Source organism: Plectrocnemia conspersa, unplaced genomic scaffold (assembly GCF_051122295.1).
Source record: "Plectrocnemia conspersa isolate PC_06_02 unplaced genomic scaffold, ASM5112229v1 ptg000009l, whole genome shotgun sequence".
Classification (NCBI taxonomy): domain Eukaryota; kingdom Metazoa; phylum Arthropoda; class Insecta; order Trichoptera; family Polycentropodidae; genus Plectrocnemia; species Plectrocnemia conspersa.
The window spans coordinates 13,421,530-13,448,849 of NW_028277173.1; the positions used below are offsets into that span (position 1 = coordinate 13,421,530).

At 33.7% G+C, this 27,320-nt stretch overlaps 4 protein-coding genes across 5 annotated transcripts in view; 2 read left to right on the forward strand and 2 right to left on the reverse strand.

Annotated features, from left to right (window-relative positions):
* Positions 1–224: 224 nt before the first annotated feature.
* On the reverse strand, positions 225–4,448 carry LOC148231962 (uncharacterized). The gene has a single exon (XM_088193722.1). The coding sequence runs from the start codon at positions 3,940–3,942 to the stop codon at positions 949–951; it is 2,994 nt and encodes a 997-aa protein (XP_088049848.1). The 5' UTR covers positions 3,943–4,448; the 3' UTR covers positions 225–948.
* A 1,738-nt stretch (positions 4,449–6,186) lies between these two features.
* dUTPase (Deoxyuridine triphosphatase) lies at positions 6,187–7,387 on the forward strand. Its single transcript, XM_088193725.1, has 3 exons — positions 6,187–6,390; positions 6,498–6,634; positions 6,699–7,387. The coding sequence occupies exons 1-3, from the start codon at positions 6,278–6,280 to the stop codon at positions 6,899–6,901; spliced, it is 453 nt and encodes a 150-aa protein (XP_088049851.1). The 5' UTR covers positions 6,187–6,277; the 3' UTR covers positions 6,902–7,387.
* A 1,119-nt stretch (positions 7,388–8,506) lies between these two features.
* On the reverse strand, positions 8,507–9,145 carry Blos4 (biogenesis of lysosome-related organelles complex 1 subunit 4). The gene has a single exon (XM_088192671.1). It carries the CDS (start codon positions 9,110–9,112, stop codon positions 8,639–8,641), a length of 474 nt encoding a protein of 157 aa, XP_088048797.1. The 5' UTR covers positions 9,113–9,145; the 3' UTR covers positions 8,507–8,638.
* A 9,792-nt stretch (positions 9,146–18,937) lies between these two features.
* Positions 18,938–27,320, forward strand: part of shg (DE-cadherin) — a 356,238-nt gene continuing 347,855 nt past the window's right edge. For both annotated transcript variants that reach the window (XM_088191473.1, XM_088191474.1), the window contains exon 1: positions 18,938–19,299. In XM_088191473.1, coding sequence (XP_088047599.1) covers positions 19,176–19,299 — 124 coding nt within the window. In that variant the 5' untranslated portion in view covers positions 18,938–19,175. The remainder of the gene's footprint in view (positions 19,300–27,320) is intronic.

The window sequence follows — 27,320 nt, forward strand, 5'->3', positions numbered from 1 at the left end:
GGTCACCTTAATTTACAAAACAATTAGGTGATAAAAATACATATTAATTATGTTTTTTCGGTTATTTTGAAGCTAATAATCAAATGTGGAAATCTGTACCCAGAAAATACTTTCACAATACAATACTCGAATCAGAAAAACTATTATAATTTAAAACGACAATTTTGGCCACCCTACGCATAATCTAATTTTACATACTGAGATGAATAAACAAATAAACCAAGTTTAATTTATCAAAAATATGTATTTATTTTAAACATTGTTTACGGGTTTATCTCATAAAAAAATTATAATTCATTACAATTTTGGGATTTACATAGAAGCAATATTAACTCAAATAGTAAGCAAAATTTCAAAAAATAATGGAACACTCAATACACAAGTGTTGAAAAAACAGATATTACATCCATGATTATTGCTTTATGTTAACAATTCTAATAGCATACGTCATATACTTTTATTGTTTAAATACATTACGATAATATATTCGCATGGTTTTAATAAGTAGTAAAATTTAAAATAAATTACAAATGTTAACAACCACTGTATGCAATACAGAAAACAACAAAAATAATACCATAACATAAAAATAGAAATGAAACAATATGAGTCATAAACCATACTTCAACTAATAAATGTTACTGGATTACAAAAAATTCATCAACAAAAGTGAAATATTTACACAGTATTAAATTACACAAATCAACTTATCACATTTAAATAAAGTAATCCATAATAAAAAAAATCATATTTATACCGAATTGATATAAAACTTAAAACTAAAATCGCAACCGTAGTAAGAAACCATTTCTTTATATACATATACATAGTTTAATTATACGTACTAATCCTAAAGCAAATACGTAACGATATATATAAATAGTCAACGTTATCGATCGATCGTCGGTATTGCTATACGACGAAAAAATAAATATTTATCACAAAATATTAACGTATTTTCAGTTCCTCTTTCAACTTCCATATCACCAACTCCATGCATACTAAGGCATCTTCGGCGCTGTCGTGACCGCCTTCGACTGCGTTCTGTATGATCTTTTTGAGATAATCGGACGACAAATTTCGCAAAGCTCTCTTATACGGAGGACCCATCTTGTGCGGGAACAGAACGCTCGTATCGACGACCGTGTCGTGAATCAGCTTCAACGCTTTAAAGTCCGATTCTAAACTGTGTCCTATCAAAATAGTCTTATCGGAGAACATGTGTAAAAAAGTAGCCTGGACGTCTAATAAAGTAGTGGTACATTTGCTCATGCTCTCTTCGGTCAGACCCGAGTATCTCGTGTTATAATCAATGATCGGAAAGATCGGTTTGACTAACGATTCGTAGACGACCTTATTGGACGAATCGACGACGGTGACTCGCGTCAGATCTAATCCGTTCGTCGTGTAACACATTTCGCAATCCAGAGCGTAAACGCCGAAATCGGTCGTTTCCTCGGAATCGACCTCTTTCGGTAAAGTTTTGACGTATCCCCTTAAATTATCGTAATCTATATATTCGTAAACGTGGCACGTCGCCGATAGACAGCCGTCAGACGAACCGTCTTGACCGCAGCATTGATATTTGACTTCGCCTCTGAATTTATATTTATTGTTTGGGTGATAGATGCACTCTTCTTCGGACGTATGAAAACCTCTCTTATCGACCGTGTATTCTTTGTGGCATCTGCGACACGTTCTCAAATTGCCTTTCGGAGGCTTCTGCTTTGTGTTTTTCACATATATTTTGGCTCTTCCTTTATCGGGCGCGTCCGGATGCGGTCTAGGAAAACCGTTCTCTCTCAACTCATCTTCGGTCATTTTCCATCTACCTACGTTGTTATAGAACGTTAAGCCCTTAAACTCGGCCTCGAATCGGTTATCTTTCTTATATTTGTTTACAATGCTCCACGAACATTTTTCGCCAGACTTTCCGTCCAAGATTTTGCTATGCGAAACAGAATTAGCATCGCCGTTCGCCGCCGATTTCTTAACGCCGGCCGCCTCTTGCGTCTCTTTTCTTAATCTCGATACCGCTAAAACGGCGGAATTTTTATAGATCGGTACGGAATTGCATCTCTTCGACGTGGCCAATTCCTCCCTGAGCGCTCTCTCGTAAGCGTCTTCGGCCGTCAAATAGATCTTCAGACATTCGTCGATCATCATGTGCACGTATTTGGTTCTGACGTTGACCGGAACCTTGGACGTGAGCGGCTCTAGAACGCCCGGCCTGTCGCAAAACTTTTCATTGGGCACGTGAGCGACTCTGGCCGCGCCTTTGGAGACGGTCTGAGTGACGGTTTTGACGACGGGCGCTTCTTTCGGTTTCTGCAGCGCCTTTTTAGCATCCAACATCGTCGATACGTTGGGCACGTGTGCGATTCTTATTTTGGACTTGGAAGAAGCGCTCGGTTTGACATGCTGCTTGAAGACGACTTCCGTTTCGAACTCTCTTTTTTTGGCTTCGATCTCGGCTTCTTTTCTTTTTGCTTCGGCTTCGACTTCTTTCTTCTTGGCCTCGTGAAATCGTTTCGCCTCGTTGTATCTCTCGGCCATCGCTTTGGCGGCGCGTCCTTTATGATCGGGAATCGCCTTATGGGACGAACGACGGACTTCTTCCGAGGAAGCGTGCGCCACTCGCTTTTTTCCCCTCGCAGACTCGTCGTCTTCCGTGGAATTTCGGATCGATTCGGACTCTTGAACGATTTCAGGGTTTTTGGCCACGGGGACGTATTCTTCGAATATTTTCAGGCACTCTTCGGCGATCGCGTCTTCGTCCGAATCGGAGTCGAACAGTTCTATGTAATCGTCTTCCATTTTGAATATAAGCTCGGGTTCTTGCTCCTTCTTCGATTTACTCTTCGAGCTCGACTTCGATTTGTCTTTGATGCTGCTGGAGCTGCTTCTGCTTCGACTGCTTTTGTGATGTGACGACTTAGAATCGCTCTTCTTTTTTGATTTAGAATCGCTTTTTCTTTTAAGCGAATCGGACGACGTAGAAGCGCTCTTTTGTTTCGAGTCTGATGATTTAGAATCGCTTTTTTCTTTAGCGTCGGATGATTTATTGCTTTTTGTTTTAGACGTTTCCGACGATTTTGAAGAGTGTTTTTCGGACGATTTAGATTGTCGGTCTTTAGATGAACGTTTATCTTTAGCTGACGACGATTTACGATGCCCGTTTTCCGATTTCCGCGATTCTACTTTTTCCGTTTCGGGTTTGACTAAGTCTTGGGGTCGTTCGTCCGCTATGATCTCGTCTAAGAGTTCGAATTCGGTTTGCATGTCTTCCAAACCGGCTAGCGGTTCGTCAGTTTTGAGCTTCTTGGGTTTGGGCTCGCCGCATCGAAGCTCCGGCAGAGGCGTCGGTCTGTATCTGTCGGCTGTCGATTTCGCGGCGGGTTCGGAAGCGGAAGCCGAATAACCGGTGTCTTCGGGCGTGTACGCCGTCGACGTGTCCGGAGGGGCGGCTCCCGGTTCGTAGGCGACTCCGGAGGGCTTGGCTCCTTGCGGGGTGTACGTGGGAGCGTCGGCTCTGTTACCGCTGGACGGCACATAGCTGGGCCGGGGCTGCGACCGCGGCGGTCTGTTGGGAGTGTACGGCACGGGGATGTGTCTCCGGGGCGGAGGCGCCGCTAGCTTGTTGAGCTCGGATATGGGCGTGGGGTTGTACGTGGGCTTGACGGGCGGCGGAGGCGTCGGTTCGGGCGAGGGGACCGTCGCCGAGGGCGTGAGCCTCCGGACGACGTCGGAGATGAGACCGTCGATGGCTCCGGGGTCCGCGTCGGAGCGTCTCTGCAGCGCCTCCCGAACCACCTCCAGCACCAACTGTTGCGCTTGAGGATCCCTGCGTCCATGGCGAAAATGGCAGTGGGGCCTCTCGCACAGTCCGCTCTCGAGGAAAGGGCAGTCCACCACCTTGAAGTGCCCCGTCGAAGGCAGCATCTTCTCTCTCAGATCTTTTCTTTGAATCTCATTGTCTCTTTTCGGTTTACGAACGCGAAAAACATCCGAGTAGAACCTCGGATAGTTATTTCGCGCGACGCGATCTTCAGTCACGGTTCATTACATAAGCGCATTTTAAATATTATAATTCAATTCAGGCGATACATTCGGCGGCCGCGACCGATACTGTCATTTTGCAAACAGCCGAAGGAGAAGCCTCGGCTTGTCGGCCTTTACGCCCCCGCCTATGTTTTTTTCTTTTTCTTTTAATAAAAACAAATAAATATGTTCAAATATTAATTAATTAATAATTCAACGATGCTTTCGTAGTGCGCCAGCAAAAAAAACCTAGTTCAAAGTGAGGGTCAGAAAAAAATCAAACACACAAATCCAGGGCCGACCCGAGAGGAGATCGCCCGGGGCACCAATTAATCCAAATTATATTTAACATTGTATAGATATCTCTTCAATTCATTTTGCAGCATTTCCCCATTATTTTCTTCAAACAAAAATCAGAGATAATATCAAATAATTCAGATTCATCAGATTGTAATGAAAAGACGGAACATTTTTGTTATGATAAAAAATATGAAACTTTTTGTACGTCAGAGTCTATCTCTATCTTCGGTTTTTTGGTTTGATTTTGCTGATAACATGTGCTTGGCGTCTTATGTTTCAAAATAATTCCACATGGATCTGTTGCTCAGTACAAAAGTTTTTAACCAAAAACAATCGACCACCGGTGATTAATTTTTATAACAAAACAAAAGGCGGAGTTGATCTTGAAGACAAGATGACTTATGAATATTCTTGCGTAATGGTGACAAGGCAAGACATTGATATTATGGCTATATATATTATGGTAGATTTAATAATAAGAAAACCGCAAAAGTCAGCGATCGAATTATTTGTAAAGACTTTTGCCCCCCCCGAAGATCTTCCTACATCGTCTACACTTAGTAATACTCGTAATATTGAATGAAGACATACGTGTTTAACTTTTGTTCTGGTATTAAGATTACGCGTGTATCGTGTTTTGTTTAAATTACCGGATTGCTATGCATTTAGAATTTTTAGTTTATTATTTTTGTATGTTAAATATTTATAGATGTATCGTTTTAGGTTTAATTTTTATATATATATGTATATGTTTTTGATCATTTATTTTTTAATATTATTTGTAAAGAAAAAATGTAAATGTATATATTGTGTTTTATTGCGAACGTTTGAGAAGCCACGCATGCTTGACGTCATCGGGTCTAAGTAAGAAATGCGTTTGTGAGCGAGCATAAATAATGACAAAAAGGCATAGCGTGGTTTCGTTCTATGCTGTATAAAAATATTTCGTTCTCTCGACGGTTAATATTGTACTTCACCAATGCTCATTTTGTCATTGTCACAAACATATAAATTATTTAGCCACATAAGTAAGAAAGTTTATCCAAGGCCGGCCTGAGAATGCTCAAGGGAAATATTTGTTTAAAACTATATCGATTTTTTTAATGTGGAGGACAAATACCTGAGAGAGCTAAAATAATAAAAAAAAGTTCATCATGGAAAATTTTATTTAAAAATCATCTCTGAAATTTTTTTTTTTGAGGAATCGAAAGAATATTGATACCGGTTTAAATTTAATCCAATGGCGTCCTCATTTGGAGTAATTGTCGCCCCTTTTGGGACTTGCACCCCGGGTGACCGTCCGTGTAGCCCGCACTGAATTTATCAATTGATCGTTATATAATGAAAAATATTAAGATATGAAAAGACCTCAGGTTAAACTAACAAAGTGAATGCTTTATAATTTTTTTTTTACAATTTCAATATTTAGCCGTTTTGTGCTCAATAGTCTATGCGTTTATTTGTCCCTGTCTGCAATGGTCTCTGTGTTAAATTTTTATTTTTTAAAAATAATTACATTTTTTTTAATTACTTAAACGACATCTCATTGTATTTTATGTTAATGACTAATTATGGTTACACTAAATTCAGTTTTATTATTGATCTTGCTTTATGTAATGGTATTAAATTAACCATTTTATATTTTAATTTAAACGCTTATTTCTAAAAATTATACTTAGCATATTTTTTTTTACTTTGTTAAAGAAAAAATAAGCATGTATAATTATGGGCTGTGATTTTAAGAAATTGTATTGTAATTAAATCTGAAGTTATTAGCTAAAACATATTTTTATACCATAATTTGAAAAATATTTGTATAATGGCAAACACGCGGCGCCAGCTGCTCAATAATTGTACACGCTGGCAACATTTGTTTTGGCGCGCGCGCATTTACTTGTACACGCGATCCGCAGGTTCGTTCTCGTCTTCGTCAGTAATGCCTTCAGAGACCAACATGGTTAATCAAGTGCTTCGATTCGCACGCCTCACTGAGTTGGCCTTCGCTCCCGCGAGGGCCTCTGCCAAAGCCGCCGGATACGACTTGAAAAGGTAAACTATTCTAACATAGCTTAATTTTGAGGTTCACTTTTAGAAACCGTTATCTGTTCGTACTAAATTTTAACTTAATTATAATATGATATAAATTATAATTTCAGCGCTTACGATTGCGTCGTCCCAGCGAAAGGCAAAGCCATAGTCAAAACTGATATTCAAATTGAACTGCCGTCCGGTTGCTACGGCAGAGTTGCTCCTCGATCCGGTTTAGCGGCCAAGAACTTCATAGATGTCGGCGGTTAGTATTTTAATATATCATATTCATAGTGTGTAATAAATAATATATCATATAAAATCTCCAGCTGGCGTCATCGACGAGGACTACAGGGGAAACGTCGGAGTGGTGTTGTTCAATCATTCCGATCAAGATTTTCAAGTCGCTCGCGGGGACAGGATCGCTCAGCTCATCTGCGAGAGGATCTATTATCCGGAAATCGAAGAAGTTCCTTCTCTTACCGAGACGGAGAGAGGAGCTGGAGGTTTCGGCTCCACTGGAACTAACTAATTCAATAAAACCTTTTTCTTCTTTTAATTATTCTTAATGTTATTTTTTATTTTATTCTTAAACTTGAATATGTGATATTGATAATCGACTACTTTGTACCGTTTTTTAATAATTAAACAGTATTTTAATAAAATATTCTATAATTGTGAACGAGAGCATGGATCCTTACACCTAGTATCAAACATACTTTGACAAGAAGTCAACACGAGATCCGCAAAAACTTCTTTCACTTCCGAAACGGTTATTATGGATGATATACTTTTATGCATTTTCTGTGATCATTGTCTATTTATATCGGATTAAGATGATTCGCTTGCTTCTATTACAATTTCATTATCTTTTGATAAAATACTTTCTATAATATCATTTGCATAAGAAATTATGAAAGCTTTGGAAATATATACTTGTGTTGAGTCAACTACTGTTTTAGGAACACTCTCAGTTTGTAAATATTGTAACAAGGAAAATAAACTTTTATTTCTATGAGTTGAGGCATTTTTCATTTCACAACTAATTATATTTTCATTTTTCTTAATAGTTCAAATGTAAGATTAATTACTCCTTCCGCCTCTAAAATAACCTAAATTAACGCCAATTTCTAGTGGTTTTAGAACGTCTACCACATTATCCAAAATTTTAAAATTAAATTCATTATACAAATTATTTTGACGTAAGACTTCAAGAATTCTTCGCTTTTGTCCTCTTCCTCGGATTTGTCATATTCATTTTGATTATTTTTATAAAAAACTTCCATTATAGCTAAATAAACTGGGTGATGATAGCAAAGTTAGGTTTCGATTACAATTTATTTGCAATATTTTTTTATTACTGCTGCACCATTGTGAGTGTTTAACAAATATTTTATTATTTCGATTATGAAAGTATTAAAAATGTGAATTATTCACATTCAAACAAAACATTATGAATAATATATTAATAAATATTATAAATAATACTTGTAATTTATATTACATATTACCTGATAGACCTGTTGATTCGATGAGATCTTGTGATTTTCCCTACCCACTTTTTACACGTACTGATAGTGATACACAACTTTCAAACGCTAAATGAAATTTGCAACGGATTTTTTAATTTGAAACGGACTACATTCTGAGGAAAAGATGAGATGACATTGTATGAATATATTTTCAAGCATTTATTATTCAGAATTTTTACTCTCCAACATAATTATAGGAGTACTTGACTGCCGCACAATATTTGGTCCGTTATATCCAAAGTCCGTTTTATCGAGGTTTTACTGTATTATTAATAAAAAAAGCACTATTATATTATTATTTAACATCCAAACTTTCTTATTTATATACGACACATTTAAAACAAAATATTTATTTAAAAAAAGTCGGTTGATTTTTTATATTCCAACTTATTAGTGTTAGCTTTCATTCTTCGATAGCTCCGATGATATGGTGTCTGTTCTAGATTCTTTAATGTTATTCAATCAATCTAATGAAAATATTATCTCATAGGTATTATTCTTCAGTTGTATGTTTTTTAAAATAATATATTTATATGAAATTTTGCATTTTTATAAATCTTGTAAATATATTTATTGGTGAAGAATATAAAAAATAAAATAACAAATTTAATTTATATATTTAATTTATTCAATATAAAAATAAAACATACATATTTATGTAAAACATGATAGATAACATAGTTCCAATAACAAATATAATTTATAATAAACATTAGACAGTGTTATATTTTATGATTTCACAGAAAAGTTAATTGTTCGGGGAAATAATCAGAAGCTTTAAAGGTTTTTGGGGTCTTATAAGATAGTTCAGAAGGCTTGCTAATGTTCGGCGAGGAGTCTCTGCTAATTTTGTTTAGCAAAGGTTTGATGATGCTTCTTAGTTTGCTGTCTGGTACTCCGAGGTTAGTTTCAGCCGTTTCAACGTCTCTTTCTAACACCATCACGTCGTCGGTAATCTTTACCAGCATCAATTGAAGAAATTCAATTCGGCTGTGAATAATGTCCAATTGACCTTTGCACTCGATGATCTTCAGATAAGATTCGGATGAGCAATCATCGTATCCTGTTTGAACGACTTTCAACAATGTTTCGAATTCTTCAAGTCTGGTGAGCATTTCTTCGACTACCTGATTGAGTTGTTGAAATTTCTTGGATAAGTCCACGTTTAAGCAATTGGAATAGTCTTGAGCTACTTCGTTTACGTTTACCATCTTGATGCTTGACAGATGACAGTGACAGTTAGCTTGGCCATAAGCGTAACAGTTTCACTTAGGTCATAAGCGTATAAACGTTGTGCTTATGTTTTTAAAATTAGCAATTGCTTATTATAATAAACAATATATATATATATATATATATATATATATATATATATATATATATATATATATATATATATATATATATATATATATATATATTTAAAGCAATTTCGAAATATAAGTTTAGCAAGCTTTTTATGAAATTATTGATTAGAACCTTGAAAATGTATTATTTTGTAAGTTATTATATGAAAAATTACAAAAGGCAAAAAAAATATACGTAAACTTAATGGCTTTTAATTCGAGTTATATAGCGCTTAGAAAGTGCGTAAGTATTCTTACAAGAGCAATATTTTTTGCGAAAAATTAAATGAATGTTTATTTCACTGAAAGAGGAAAAATAGTTTCTTATAAATAATGCCTAAATATCAAAAAAAAAATATCGTTTTCGTAGCACTAAAAAAATAATAAAAATATAAATTACTCGCCGGTTGCAATTTTAACATTCTACATAACACTGCTAAGAGAGATTGCAATTGTTTGAGTATTGATATAGAATTTAATGTTATTACAATTTATAATCGATTTACCTCTTCAACAAAAAAGACGACTGAATTAAAAAAAATCAAGATGGAGTGAAATATTACGGTGTATACCAATAAGGTGGCTGACTCTTTTACCGGCTATTGAATGACTATTGACCAATTTTGCACCTATTAAATCGTATTTTATTGAGCATTATGAAGCGTATGTAAAATTTGTAATGCATGTTTAGGGGTGGTGATGATGGCGGGTGGCAATGAGACACAGATTGAGCCGCTGCAGTAATATTTATTTAACGGTTTACGGTGTTTACATGGTTAGAATGGGGCGGACGCGCGACGGCACGCGTCCGAACCCTTACAAGCTTGCCGGAAGAGAGGGAGCCGTCACAACACCGCTATTTCTGCGCCGACCAGTTTTGGCCATAACAAATCTATATTGGCCCCCATACGGCTCCGGCCCTAGCAATTTACAATTGCGAACTATAACCAGGGGGAGGTATGGGGGCCTTGGCGCTGCTGTTGATTAAATGCTGGCGGCGCAAAAGTAGCAAAGTCGTGACGTATGGTGTGGCGGCGCGGCCTCCAGTGACGCGCGGCGTGCTTCGCTCCAAGCCGAGTGGAACACGCGTAGACCCGGGCGGTGCGTAGGGCTCCAGGGGGCGCGAGAAGAACGGGCATGTCCGGGAGCACCTTTCGGGGCCCTGTGGTGCGTCGGTGCAGCTACACAGGGCGCGCGCGTGACGGGCCCCGAACATGTGGTTCGAGCTCGGAGTCGCGGGGGCGTAGCCCTACGGGTGCGTGACGGGTCACGCGTGGTCCACTCGAGCCTGGTCTACGGCAGCACTTCGGTGGCTTCCCGCTGAAGGCGCGTGGCGGCGCCGGGTGCTTCCTGGGTCACGTGGTCGGTGGCGGCGTCTGTCAGTGGCGACGGTGGCTGACGATGGCGGCACATGGTCGGGGGCGCAGGCCCATCGTCTTGGTGGTCCGCCAGCTCGAGTCCGGGTCCAGGGAAGCACCGGCGGGATGGCAGCAAACAGCTCAGCAGCGGCTCGGCTTTTGTACTGCAGCGGCGTCTGTGTCTGCCATTTTGAATCTGACTCCATGTACGTGCTTCAGATCACGTCGGGGTCACCAGTTTAGGAGTGGTGATGATGGCGGGTGGCAATGAGACACAGATTGAGCCGCTGCAGTAATATTTATTTAACGGTTTACGGTGTTTACATGGTTAGAATGGGGCGGACGCGCGACGGCACGCGTCCGAACCCTTACAAGCTTGCCGGAAGAGAGGGAGCCGTCACAACACCGCTATTTCTGCGCCGACCAGTTTTGGCCATAACAAATCTATATTGGCCCCCATACATGTTTGCTTAATATTTCAATCAGCGCTAAAAAATGTAGTAATGTTACAATTGTCGACGTATATTCAATTATGAATAATGTAAGACAGTCCTTGATTAAGCATAATAATAAATGCTATTAGGGAGTAAATATCCATAAGATTTCATTTAATTGTAATAATATAGATTGCAGCAGAAAGTCTGCGAGTCGACAATCCTGGATATTCTCGTTCAGACTCGGTAACTGTAACATTCAGTAACGGTAACATTCTCATCGCTTCTCCTGCTCCGTGGCCACCCAATTTTATTTATATTTAGCGTTGAGCCGATCTCCTAGAACTTTCTGCGCCATGATTTAATTGAATTAACACTCGGACATTGATTCGCACTGTGTAATCAGTGGTGAGGTCGAAACAGGCGCTGAACAATTACATAATAATAGTTGTTTTTGTAAAACTTTTTTACATAGAACGCACTTTGTTCCCCCATGAAGCGATCCATTGCGACTAAATTTCCAAGGACTAAGCTCCCACAAGCCTCCTCTTTCGCGCGGTTTCCGCTCAGAAGCGATTTAAAAAGTGCAAAAACGTATGGCCCATTCTGTATATTATAAGAGGCTGGTTTAAATGTTAGCGGTTTCTTTTATTTACGTATGTTCTTGATCCTCGCGGAAAGGCCGTATTATCGAGCTGAAAGACCAGCGAAAACATTATTTATTCGTTCTAATCTCTTTATTTATATCTAACTAATTTATTGACAATAAGAAGGTTAACTTCTGCGTTTTTACATATAGAGGCCATAGGTATTTTCTCGGTATTTACCCAAGTATTTCTTAACCATAGCAGGATTTTTAATAGGTATGTCGCTAATAAATTAGAACAAGGATATTCCTTGGTCGCTTTCTGGGCTTTAGCAGCCTGTGGTAGTAAATTTAAGTTTCACTTCCAATAACACGCTATTATTTCAATTTTGAATTCAAAATATTATATAGTGTGCTGATTAATGACACATGATTAATTTATTTTTATATAAAAATTAGTACGTTTTTTCACACGTGCTATTCATATAAGATTCACCAACTTAAGAATTTACTGTGAGCAATTTTATTACCTACGTAAATGTGTGTATATATTATTTGTATTTATATAGACTCTATATTATAGAGAAAGTTGACGGAAAACTCTTACTAAAAATATTATAATTACTTTAAAAGTTATTGATTAGAATTAGTATATGAGCTACTCATTTATTTTCCAAAGAGATATACATATGTAATTTTTGAATTCTGACTATATTTACGTAATATCGAAACATAGATTTTAGTTATAACTACCTACTTCATACATAGTAAAAGCTTATATTTACAACACATATTTTTTAGTATTTACTTTCTGCTACATATTATATATAATAAGAGGAGAAAAATTTTATTGTCTTTGATATGTTCTACTTTTATTTAAAAGTAACTATTTGTAAAGGATTGAAACTTAGATAATTATTTCAAATTTCGACTATAGATGGAAGTAAGAATTTTATTTGTAGTGCCAAAAAGGCTGAATCTATTGCCTAGTGCCAAAAAGGCTGAATCTATTTAAAAAAATAGCATTTAAAAAAATTGCTAATTTTAATTTAATAAACATTGTATTCATATTGCATCTTTATAAGTAAAATATGTTTTTATTTAATGAACAATTATAAATATAATTGCTGTTCTCACAGTTTAAGATACTGTTGCACGCGTTGGCTTTTGCGCAATCTGTCGCACGTCGGATTAAAAATGCGTTGATTTAGCGTAGTACTAATATATATTAGTAATAAATATTTATACATACTACTATATAGTAGTATGTATAAATATTAATTGATTGTTTGTTAGTGCTAGTGAATAAGCTAAGTTATACGTTGATGGCTAATTCATGTTGTTAAGGATGTTGGGATTCGAAAGGGATTACTCAATTTAAAAGGGGTATTAGTCCCACAGAATTTCAGAAATATATTGTTTACGATGGTCAAATGGTTTAGGATAAATGAGTATATTACTCAATTATTGCCTCATAATTGTAAACAACATACCCTCAAATGTTACATATTAAATTCTACCCATCAAGAGTTTTAACAACGAGGTCGACTTGATACAATTTCGGGAGAAAATACTATGGATTCTATACATTAGTGAACGCCATGGCTTTAAAATTTTACATACATACACTCGCGCGTGCTAGAGTCGAGTCACAATAATAAAGTTATATACGTCGCACGAAAATACGATTGTGTGTTGTTTTTGCTTCTACCTGCGCTGCAATAACGGTTATTATCAGGAAACTAAAACGTATCGGCATAATTCGAAGCATGTATACAGAAGTCGATAACAATTTTACATGATTTTACAATTAAAAACTTTGGGCAGTTTTCTTTGGTTTCGTTTCAACAAGAATATCACTTTCTTATGAAGTAGAAGAAGTATGAAAAAATGTGAGAGTACCGAATCCAAAGATAGTTTGCTGTTAACTGATACGTCAAAATGCATTATCTACGTATACAGATGTATGCGAGAGAGAAGCGATACATGCGCGTAAGAATATTCGTTGACTCGCTTGTTCTTGTTGAAGCGGCAATGCTCATTTCAAGTTTTTTCGTCTGTGTCACATCCGGCTATAAAAATAAATACTTCGGTCCATTTCGCACAAAATAAAATATATGTAATATCACAGTAACTGGTTGTCAACTCCTACAATGTGATTGGGTATTTGTTATTTTGCAACTCGATTTCTGGAAAAGCCATCTTTAATGTTTTTAAAAATTTAATTGAGTTTTTTTTTTTATGAAAACGACATAAAGCGAAAGAGCGGCATTGATTTTTGATTTTTATTTTTAATTATTAAAGAATATCTAATAACCAATATACACGACCTAGCTCTAATTTTCATTCGTGAAATTAGGGAAATCTAAGTAAACCTAATCTGTGATGATCGATCGGAATTGTAATTAGATAATAATCACTAATTCCGTTCTCCAAGACACGATAGAAATTTAACTCTAAGGTTCATATGAGAAGCAAATTTAAGTATTTTAGGTCAATAGTCAGAAACTTAGACCACTCGTCTATCGTGCTGGTTAATGTCAGAACTAGTGTTCTCAATCGAATATTCGATTATTCGATTTAATCGCCCGATTTTCAATTATACGTATATTCGAACAATTGATCGAATATTCGTTTATATTATGGCCAAGGAAATTTAAATAAAATCATTATTTGAAAAAAGCGCTTTTATTTTGTTTCGAAATTTTTTTCTTTTTATTTATATTTATATACATTTGTTATTAGTTTACCGTAAAATCGTACACCTCTAAAGCATTAAAAACGGCATTCTATACATTTTTCGAAAGTCACTCATATATCCGCTGTAAATTTGCTGTTGACATTCTCGGAAAACGCCCCTGAACAAAAAGTATGTAAAATAGTAAATTAAGCATTTTCCATTTGATGCTCTCACTGATTAGTAATTTGCACAGCATTGTGTTCTACATATTTTATAAAATTCATAAACGATTGTGAAAGTAATTAATAATTAATATTAACCAATAATTGTTTTTTAATTAAATAATATTTTACAAGCAATTAATTAATTTTTTGTACTACCTTTGTCTCTGCAACTTTGAATTTGCAAAGTTATAAAATTGTTGTTGCATTTTGTAACATCCTATTTGTGAAAATAGTGATTTTCTGCATTAGCTATTATTAAATCAACCGCGTTTTGTGGTGAAAAAATAACCCCGAGTAGTACAACACATTTGATTTGATCAAGGGGGATGCTAAGATTTTTTTTAAATATGAAGCATAGTAACATAAAGTTAGAAACCATTGCATTACAGTATAATATTTCCCCTTAGAATTATATCAAGTCGACCTCTTTGTTAAGATTTTACAGAGTTGTCGTTCCATTGATAAAATAATTCCCCGATCCATAGTAACAATTTAAGATGTAACATTTGCGGGTATTTTTTTAGAAACATTAGGAGCATTATATTACATCAATACTGTTTTATGTGATTTCTAAAATTTCTTTCACTTCAGAAACCAATTTAGTTTTGAATAATGCCCTTTCTGTAGTTTTGCTGTTTTTACATTTTACATGTTTCATTCTATGAGTTCCAAATGCTTACACCATATAACATCTGCAGGGTGCGATATTTTTTATAAAGCAGGGTATATATTTTTTAAACCAATAAAAATAATATCGAAATTTTTCATGATAATCGAGAGTATATAGAACAGGTTTAGATAACATGTCGATTGCTGGTTATAACCCGGTCGATCGCGAAACAATGTATTCATAACTGATACATCTTATTAGACGTATCAGTTATTAACATATGTATATTAATTATTACATATATAGATACATCTAGATGCCGCTATCAGGCAGTAGAATTGCAATGGCAGGTCTTGGAACTCAGAGTGTCATCGTTGGCGTGTCGAGTTCTATTATTGTCGGCTGTGATTTCGGTGAAGTTACAGTTTATGAACAACCATTTCCTATTAAAACTAGATACAAATTCGCGTAATATATGCCGAATAACTCTGATAAATTTGGTAGCAAATTTTGGCTTGCGTCAGATGGCAAAAAACACATGCATATATTATAAATAGATTAATATATTTCTAAAATTATGATACTCATCAGTTATCAACACCTCTTAGTAAATTTGTTGTATTAAGTTTATGAAACAAATTATATATGAAAGGAAGAATTGTAACTACCGGCATTTTTTTCACAAATGAATATAAAAAAACTGTACTGTGAAACCATAGGGGTTTGCCAAAATGTTTTATGCAAAAAAGGGTAGTGGGGCTTGTTTTTCATCATTACTCTAAAAATCAAATAATCGTGTTCTCAGAATTTATAAAAGTAAATCAGATAAAAAACTTTGAATTTATATTTCATTTCATTTAACGGGGTCAGTTTGAGGCTTATATCATATTTCACAACGGTATTTCATTGGTCCGCTTGCGCCGAGCAAAGTTGTCATATACGTTCCAAATCATTGTTATTCCGACACTCGCAGCAAACGGACGTCTTCAAATTATTATCGCTATATACGTAAATGATAACGATTGACAAATTATTGATTTTGATAGCTTATACCTTTCACTATTTCAACATAAAAAAAATTGTTAACACTTCTAATCAGTCTAAATTTGTTTAAAATATAGAAAGGAGTAATGATACGTATTTCGAACGTACATCCGCATCTTAAGGACGGAATAGCGTAGTTCGTAACGTCTCAGACTAGTAACTCTGAGGTTGCGGGTTGGAGCCCCGGCAGTAGCATTCGAATTTTTATTTATAAAAAAATGCGATATTATTAAAAACCGGCCCTAGCTGCAGTGACATATATTGGTTATAAATTATATAACATATAATAATTTATAATTATTATTATAAATGTCATTTATTCCCAAAGTGGTTAATACTTACTTGTAGGTATTCATTACATCTGATTGTAACACATTGGGCTTACGCCTTTTGGGTTACAACGGAAGATTTAGTAATAAAATAATATCGAAGGTATATCCGTATCTTGTACTTTTGTCATCTCATTTTTACATATGAATAATGACGAAATGGATAGACCTCAAAGTGACTCTGTTAAAAGAAATAGTTTTTTTACCATTTTTTAATAATAATACTAAATTTGAAGTAGATATACGTGACCAAATGGTAAGGAAGTAAATATATATAAGTGCTTGAAAATTATAGAAGGTATCGATAGAAGTAAATCTATCATGAAAGGATTTTTTATTTCAACTAACAGAGGAACTTGCTTTAAAAAATGACCGTGAATCGTTTTTTAGATTAATTTAATATGATTTTTGTTTTAAATTATTTTTTTTTCTTTACGATGTATAGAAAAGTTTGCTTTGTAGTTATTTATTTATAAATTTCAGAAAATTATTTATTTACTTACATATTTGAACATTGCAAATAGAAAAATATACGCGTAAGGTATTGCGCTGAAACACTTTTCAGGTAGTTGCGAATTAAAGCGGGAGTTTAAAAAACATTTCTTATAAATTATTTAAATACATTGCATTAATATGCTTTTATTTATTTTCTAAATGATCAGCTATTACATAATTATGTTTATTTCTATCACAATTTATTGATATATTTTGCTTAATAAATCAGCAGCATTCATAACGTTTTCATAATTTAAACTATCCATATGCTTTCGATTTTTAAATCAAAAGTACCCAATTGCCAGATTATTATTTAATACGGAGATTTTTTTGTAAAACCAGATAAAATTATTTTAAATAGTGTATTATTATTTATTAACAACTTATATATATTATGTCAACTAATATATTTTACTTTCTGTCCTGTTAATATTAAAATTAAATAACTTACATGGTCTTAAACAATATTAGTATGAGCAATCGATTTGTAATCAATTTTTGTGTGAGCAAGTTCCTTCGATTTTTTTCTAAACAAGTTAGACATATCTGATATAGAGTATAAAGATAAACATTTTGACTGGTAATAGTCGAACAAACTGCATTCTGCTTTAGATAAAAAGTGTTAAATGCAAACGGTAGACAGTAGGGCATGGGTGTCAAACTCAAAAGTACAGCGGGCTAAATTACACGGTATAAACTTATGCGGGCCGCAAAATAACAAAATCAACAATTTTCATTTAAGTAAAGATTTATTTTTCTCCCTCAAAGGCGTGAATACAATAAAGCAAAAGCAAAGAAATTAAAATGTAAATAAAAATATTAACATAATAAATTCAAAGTTTTTCCCAGATATTTGGCATCTTTTCTTTTTTATTAATTCTTATATATTGTGAAAAATAGTATCTGAAGTTGCAACGTTTAGAACTGCTGCTATATGCTAATCGGTAATTTTGCTTCTCACTGTCGACTTATTCCCCTTCAAAATTTATCGTGAATTCCTGCTCACACCGATATGTGCTACCAAACATTAAAATGATTTCCATTGATATTTTCCTTGTATTTTCATATTTTGGAGGTAAATATTTCTAAAATTCGGGCACACCGACCTTATTGAATTTCGTCTGCATTTCTGTATTGCATTGGATATCGATTATCTCCTTCTTCAAATAGCCAGACTCTAATTCTATATTATTTGAAAAAATTGTACAAAACAAAGCGAACTTTCCTTCTAAACATTAAAAACAACAAGCCTTCTTTCGAATTCAGTTCTCAGATTTGAAATTTTGTCACCGTATTTTGAATATGATATATTCTCAAACCCTCTGCATGTTGGAAAATGGGCTAAATCCCCATTTTTCAGCTGCTTTTCCCAAAGAACTAACTTACATTTAAACGCTTTAATATGGTCAAACATTTGTGTTATTATCTGATCTCTTCCTTGCAATTGCAAGTTTAAATCACGCAAATGTTTCGTTATGTCCACCATGAAGGACATATTTTGTGAACATGCTTACGTCTTGATTTTAAAATTTTAAAAATTGTCATATTTCTTATTTTAAATCCCAAAATGTTTTGGGTACCTTGGCGTTGACTGCTGGATTTGCGCGAACCAAATGTTGCTAGTGCATAAATATTTTTGCTTTATTATTTTTATTTTTACTGGCAGCACTGGTTGATTGACGTTTACATTTAAGTTTTTTTATTACTACATTATATTAGTATATAACTCTTTAACCAATATATAAATTAATTTGGCGGGCCGCAAGTTTGACACCCTTGCAGTAGGGGATACGATTTCCGAGAGGTAAAAACAAACGGCAATATCGTCGGCCGTCGCAGCTCAGCGGCATCGAAACAAAGCGAGTCAGCGGGACCGGCCCGCAGCTCGCACTTGGACGCCTCTGCGACTCAACTTGTTGAGCCCCTCTTCAGTCGTCAGCGCACAGCGCTCGCGTGCGGTCGTGCGGTCGTGCGTCGTGCGCGTTGTTACCGTTTGCGTGTGGCGAAACACGCTCCGTCTCACCTGCCAGGTGCGTCCCGCGACATGTGGCCTCTGTGCGTGTGTATGTGCATAAGTGCGGTCTGCTGCGAACGCACTGTGAGTGTAGTCAAAAGTTCATAGATTGTCTGCTGCTGCTGCTGCCGTTGCCGCTGCTGATCACGCCGCGATGCAGATCTCTACCTTCGAGCGCCGGGGGCACGGACCGCTCTCGGACCATCGATGCCGCAACTTGCTCTTCTGCTGTCTGCTGCTGCTGTTCATCCCCGCGAATCCTCTACAGTTCGACTCAGGTGAGAATAGTTTACCTGCTGTTTCTTACGCGTATACCTTCGTGTCTCCTCCGATCTACCTGCGAACCTTTTTTTGTGTCGCTCGACTTCCCTTTGCCGCGCTTACCTGTGCGAGTCAGTCGCGCTCAACATTTTCGCCTTCACAATATTGTCACAATCTTCTGTAAACTTTGCTCTCACTCATTACAACTCTATATTATCTCAAATTAATAATACACAAACAAATTTCATTTAATAAATTATGCTCTAAATGTCTAAATAAAAGTTTTTTGAGTATAATTATGTTTAAAAATCAGTTAGGTTTCCTTCAATACTTGTTCTATTAGACATGAATGAATTACTATGAAAATTTATAATTCTAAACCTATTACTTAAAAGCAATTTATCCTAGCTTTAATGTCTACTACAATTATTATTATTTTATATTTGTTTAGCCTGATTAAACCAAAATTCAAAACATTTTTGCAAGTGGATTTCTGGTATACTTATAATGCTTGTATAATAATTCAATTAAATATAATATAGTTTCACAAAAAATTAACATACAATTAAATTTAAAATAAAACTTATTAAATTATATCAGTTGGTCATTTAAGTGTTATTTTAGTTATAAAATTACTATTTCCTGTCCTTTTAACGTTCGATTTAAATACACCACTCTAGTTGCAGCCCGATATTTAAAATCACCATTATTTCTGCAATAGATAAATCCATCAAAAAGTGGAATATCATTTTCTGCATTATGTACATGCATTTTTATTAATTCCATATAAAATACATTTGATTTGATTTCTCCAAAAATTATAGAGAAAGAATTCTCGAAACGAAACACTAATTACAGAAAACTAACTGTAAATTAAATGATTTTAACTAGCAGGAACAATAAAATTGAGAAATAGGTTTGTTTAATTTCAAATACAGATGTGAAACGACGTATAATTCAAGTGTTCTAGTTAATTTAAAACAGAGTAAAATATGTTTCATTCAACCCACTGCTTGAATCAGACACACAATTGCTTTATATATTATTTTTTGATCAAGTTATTTTAATGTTTTAAAATCAATTTTGTCACTGATTGGTTATTTATTGTAAATCTTCCTTCGCGATATGACAGACTCAATAAAATCAAATGCATCAAATTCCGTAAATTAGTAAAGTATTTTATTATAAATAAAAAATATTACAGCTTAGAATCAATAAATGCGATCGAGAATTCTCGAAAAATTCTTAATAAATTTAATACTCTTTTCATATAAAATTTTTATTTTAAAGTTTCGAAAATATTGTTTTTCCAAAAATGTTTATGAGAATCTTGAGAATATTTCAAAATTTTCATTTAAAATTAAATCATAAATCAAAACCTATTAAAGTAACAGTGAAGATCATAAGCCAACAATATGATAATATTTTAAGCTCAGAAGGTATATTCAAATTTTTATTTAATGCTCTAAAAAAATTTAAAATAAATTGCTACAAAGAAATTTTTAATCTCGAGAATCTAAAAAAGTCGAGAATCTAAAAAAGTCGAGAATTCACAATCACTAGTCACTATACATGACTTACCTTGATTTTATTTTAATTATTCATCCGTGAGATTATGAAAATCTAAGAAAATTCAATATGTTTTTATCGGTCGGAATTATAATTAAATAATAATCACTAATTTTGATCTGGACACTAGGTCAAAGTAGTCTTTTATATATTAGTCGGCGACTTATTCCACTGGTCTATCGTGTTGGGTTTCGCATTGACTTTATGTTGATACCCTTATATATATTCAATAGCTTATGTTCTTAAAATAATAAGTCGTTTTTATAATATACAGTAAGTTCTCGACTTACGCGGTTAATTCGTTCCAGAAAAATTCGCGTAAGTCGAAAATCGCGTAAGTAGAGGAATACTCATCCGATATGTATTAAATATTAATACATTCCCCCAATCATCCGAACGATACTTAAAAGAACTAAATGCCGTCTTCTTGTATGTATACATTAAGTTAAAATGAAAATAAAAGCATTATAAAAATTTATTCTATGTGTAAAATGTCTACATACATTATAATCTTAACTTTTTTTACAAAATAAAATGAGAAACAAAAATAATATTTATACATACATATTCATTAAAATATCATTTCATAATGTCTATACTATTCCATTTCAATATCTTTAGGTGTTGGATTTCTTTTATCTAATAAGAAACCGTACTTATCCAGTGAAGATTGTATTTTTTTTCTCATAATAGATATTTTTATAACAGGAAATAGCGTCCTGAACTGCTTTATTGGCTTTCTCAAACCGATCAATGTAGGGATCTTGTGCTTTTAAACCAGCCATTCCTTGGTCTATCAAATTGAGGCATTCTTTCATTTTTTGTACTCAAATTCTTTTGTTTCTTTGACTTCCTCCTCCGAATCACCGCCGTTGTTTCTATATTCTTCAAGTTCTATTAAATCTTCATTGTTTAATTCCACTCTATGACTTTCTAACAATTCAATGAAATCATTTTCATTTAGATTTAAATTTAATTGGTTTGTCATTTCAACAAGATCATTAATTATGTTATCTTCCTGCATGGGGTCTTCAACAACTTCAAAAAATTGAGGAGTAAGCTTCTTCCAAACGTTTTTCATGGTAGACTTTGCAATTTCATTCCAGGCAACACCAATATTTTTAACAGCTTCATAAATATTGTGTTCTTTCAAAAACTGTGTGAGTGATATACTGTTTTGCCCTTCAGTTACCTTTATGGAATTTCTAAAAGTTGTCCTTAAGTAATATTTTTTAAAGCTTTGTATTAGACCTTGATCCATAGGTTGTATAATATTATAGAGGTCGTATTTGGGGGCAAAAATGCTATTTTGATATGTTCGTGATCACACGGTGGATGTCCCGGTGCATTATCAACCAGGAACAAAAATTTACGCGCAAATCTATATCAACATCGATATTATAACAAATTTTAAATTTTCGAAATTTTTAACCGCGTAACTACGAATCCGCGTAAGTAGATACCGCGTAACTCGAGAACCTACTGTATTACAAAATTGTAAATTATATTGAGTACAGCAGAAAAATAGTGGGAACACAGTCATTCACAATATTTTTGCACAATCCTGCGACGTGTCCAAAATATTAGTTAACCCTTTGCGCTCGTAAGTCGACTATGTGTCGACATCGTATTTCAAGCGTTGCACTCGAACGTCGACAATATGTCGACAAAACTTTGAGTTCATTTATTGGCTTTGTGTTCAAGCAAATTTTGAAAATTTAAATTTATTAATAGTAAAAAGACTTCTGTTAAACACATTTCAGTAATATTGAATTTTTAACTAATGCAAATAACTCAATAATTTTAAATTTACAAGTGTAAGTTTATTGTAAAATTTTTCATCGGAACATGGTCAGAGCGCGCGGTGTTAGGACGGCATCGCGCTAGACTGACAGATTTAGGTTGTCGATTATTGCTCAAAAACTGATTTTTTCCTTAAAAGGGCATCTATATTTTTATGATATGGGATGAAACAGGATCATATGCTCTAATTGTGCATAATTATTACTTTATATTGTGTGTCTGTTATGAAATAAAAATAAAATTTGTAAGACGGAAAAAAGAGCGAGATGCCGTTATGCAAGCAGAGCTCGCTTACTCGCTCGCACTAATAACATGAGCGATTGACAACTATCGACCTGGGTACTCAACTCAAATGATAATATTGGTCTCGACACATTTAATTTATTTTTTAGTTAGTAAATTACTAAATTATGTAAAACAGAATTAGTAATCTGTGTTTAAATTATTTATAAATACATATATTGATTTTATTTTAAAAATTATCCATATAATTACGAATGACGATATGATAATGAATTTTTAAGGACGTTACGATGAATTTGATATTAACCGTGATATTATTACTGTGACAGTATGCGTTTATGCTAAGACTATTTCTATCAATTTTAAATATTGTACAAGTATTTAAAGTTTCAAGTCTTAGGATAATCTTTCAATGTAATTGTTATTTATATTATTAAAAACTGTTTTAATAAATTCACAACTTAAAAATTCAAAAATCAATCCACGAGGCCAAACTACGCTGGTTCGCTCTAGGTGTAAAAACGCCTGCCAATCCAAAACAGATCCCCACAAAAAAAACAATGTAATATTTATCATTTCTGCCTCAAATGGGCAAATACATACAAAAAACTTGTAGAATATTTGTCTAAATAGAAAATTTTATCATTTTCACAAAATATAATAAAACTTTACCGACCCCACCTAATATTTTTTATGTACAAAAAAATTGGGTGGGCCTGGCCCCGATTGCATTTAGATTATCACCACAGCTGATATTTTTGAGCGCCATTTCGAAATTCGTTAATATGTGGGGGCACCTATTCATACCATATTTTTTAAAATATTATGGCTTAAATAATTCTAGTGATTTACAGCCTTAAATTATACTAAAAAGCCATTTTATTAGGCTCAAATGTTTACGGCACCTTTAAATTTCCAATGAGTACTGGCAATTTTCTTGATGACACCCATAGAAGTCATCCGCGGTGAAAGGGTTAAAAGTATTGTAAGACATATTTTTTCAGTGAGTTTTAGGATTGTTTTGTACTTATATAAATTTATCCATATTTAACACTCTACATGTGGATGACTCAAATATGCGTCATTGAAAAGCTATTGTTAAAAGCCGTTTATGCAGAACATATTAAACACTTACACGTTTAATTGGATAAGATTTAAAACACAGTTTGTAAATTAGTGATATCTATTATATATTGTTAACTATAATTACAGCTTAAAATCAATAGATTTCGCTTAGCAGCTAGGGCCTAATTTTAATAATAGCGCATTCCTATTATTCATTTTAATATTAGCGCATTCCTATTATTAAAATGTTTAGTTTGCTGCGGGGACCTGAACCGATAGCCTCTTAAATATCAGTTCAACGCCTTAAGGACTGCGACATTCCGGTTATAAAAGACAATCTAAATATAAAGTTGTAAAATCGCCATGACGCACTTTGAAAATCTCTCTGTAAAACATATGACTGAAGAATATAGACAAGGTTATTTTACTCGTCTAATATCATAGACCAGGGGTCGGCAAACCTTTCTTGTGAAGGACCAGATCGTAAATATTTTAAGCTCAGCGGGCCAGGAAGCAAAATTAAAATGAGCTTTATCATTTCTCTCAAATATTCAAATGTGGTGTAAATTTTAAATATAAGCACTGTTTTTCTTTTTAGCTCTAAGTTCAATCAGTTAAAAAATCTCATGATATCTGCAGCAAAGGCTAATTCTCAAATCTATTTAATATCAGATGTTACACATTTTATTCGAAATTCACTTTAAAATGTACTTTGTAAACGTTTTTCAACTTTATTAATAATATTTTCATTTGTAGTTGTTCCATGCAAACTATTCATCAAAACTAATTTTTCAGTCACTTAAACATAGCATTGACTGCTTGAATAAATAATTTTGTGCAAACCAGTAACTTACTTAGTAACTTACTGTTTGCAGAAGCCTTTAAAAATGGATAAATACTGCTACTATTTATACATAACCCTTTATTTATACATAATATTAACTATTTGGCAAAGGCTACATGTAATATTTTGACTTAGAGAGCCATTCAAAAGCCTGAATTCAGCAATGGTGTTAAGAGTCGAAAATAATTTAAAACCACCGAATTGAGTTAAAAAAAACCTGATATTTAGTTGTCTATTGATGTTACACACAATGTGCTTATCTTTTAGCAACTGTTCTCGCCAAAAAACTGGTAAACGAACAAATCTATTGCAAAAGGCGTTACGTGGGCACTGAAGATGCTGTCAAATTTAAAGTTCATAACGTCACGGTGAAATACAAAGCAATAGGTGCACCTTATAAGGTGATACATAGCTAGCTCCTTAACTCGATTGTTAGATTGTTAGATTTTTTTATATGTCAAATCTAACAATTACTTAAATAAGCAGATTAAAATAAGCAGAGGGCTGGATTTGGCCGTAATTTTCTGACCTCTGCCATAGACAGTGAATATATTAAAAAATATCTAATTTAATTTGGCCTTCTTTTTCGTATCCTAAATATTCCTATCCTAAGTGCACGTAAACGCAGGACAAATACCCCCTGGACACATATCCCCCATCAAAACTCCCCTGGACATTAACATGACATTGACATTTATAATAAATGATCATTATTTTAATAAAATAATGTTTAATACGAATAATCAGTATCAATACTAATTTATTTCATTCAGCAAAATACAGAATTTTTAAAATATCAATAAAATTAACACATTTACGAAGAAAATATACGTATTGTATATTTTGTACCGGTGACCGGTGCGAGCAAAATTGTTATAAAGAGTATTAAAAAAAATAAAAAATATTATTAGGCTAGATACATATGTATGTATAATACATTTAAACTTTGGTAATGGCGTCAGTATATGTTTTATTAAGTATAATAGAGCGTCACGAGACGTGTTAAGTAATATCTGTATTATCTTTATACGTGGCGGGGGTTAATTGTCAGGGGGGCTATTTGCATGGTGGGTTAATTGTCAGGGGGTTATTTGCACGGGGGGTCAATGTCCAGGGGGGTTTTGACGGGGGGTTATTGTCCAAGGGGTATATTTCCAGGCGGTTAGTGTCCTAGAACCATATTTCCTAATCTACATTCTCCTTTATATATGGACCTTCGCTTTACTTTATTCGGAATCTCATTATCGACAACTTAGCGTCAAAAGTGTTAAATTCTCTTTTAAAAATCATTGGTTAAATCGTCAAAATGTATCCTTTTGCTTAAAACATATGTGCTGATGTGCATATTGTTTGTGTTTTATTTATTGTAAGGTGCATAACAATTTTTCGTATTAAATATGTTTTAAAACGTTATTATATGTTATTATATGTTTTATTTAACTAACAGTATATTTTTTTATTTTTTATAATACGTTTATTGTAATCTGATTTTCTAAAAAGTCTAAAACTTGTTAATGGGAATATATTAACTATTTACCAAGAAAAAACAACAATTAAAAAAACTAAAACTAAGGTTTTACTAAGAAAAAAAAACAACAAGTAAAAAACTTGTGCTCTTTGTTATTTTAATCTTGATTAAATTTTATTGTAACCATTATTTTTATGTATGAACGCAAATTGTTGATCGATGTTATGAGCGCTAAACGCTATAGAACGAGCGCGATGCGCAAGATAATAGGCGCATTGAGCAAGATAATAAACGATAGGTGCAAAAAAAATACAAGCAGTCCAATATTTTAATTATTTAGAATTCATATGACATCTAGCTATTTACAAATTTCTTAATGGTTATAAACCCCTGCCGCTACATCACTCAGCTGTTTTTTTAAATAATTCATTTATTTGTTTTACCGCGCATTTGATTGCGATGGACGAAAAATCATCTAAAAACATCATTACATTTACCTTCCTATACTATGTATACCTAATACTATGTCATTTATTTTTTGTGAATAGTAAGTACAATTCTTCGTGAACGCATTTTAATAAATTATTCTTTTCTAAGTTTCATGGTTATCGTTTTACAAATTATTTAAAAAAGTACAATAAAAAAAGTTATTTTCCGATTAAAGTATTAAAATTATAATATATTTTAAATATTTAATTTATCTTTTTTTAACTAAAATACTGACAAACTATCAATCTTTCGCTGTATTAATTTTAATTTGTAAAAAGAATAATCAAAACATGTTTTATTTCATTTTTACTTCCAAAAATTGAACATAAAAAAAGTCTTGAAATTAAATACGAGCTGGCGCTACCCCAACCAAAAAAAAAATACGAGTGCAAAGGGTTAAAAGATAAATTTTGTTTATTTTACTTGTGTATTTCAATAAGATCATTCATTTTTTTTCTGAAGTCATGTTAAAAAAGTATGTCTGTTTGCTCAAACATTTGAAATTCTTCATATTTCTGCGATTATACTGAAGTTATATTTCCACAATGATTACATTT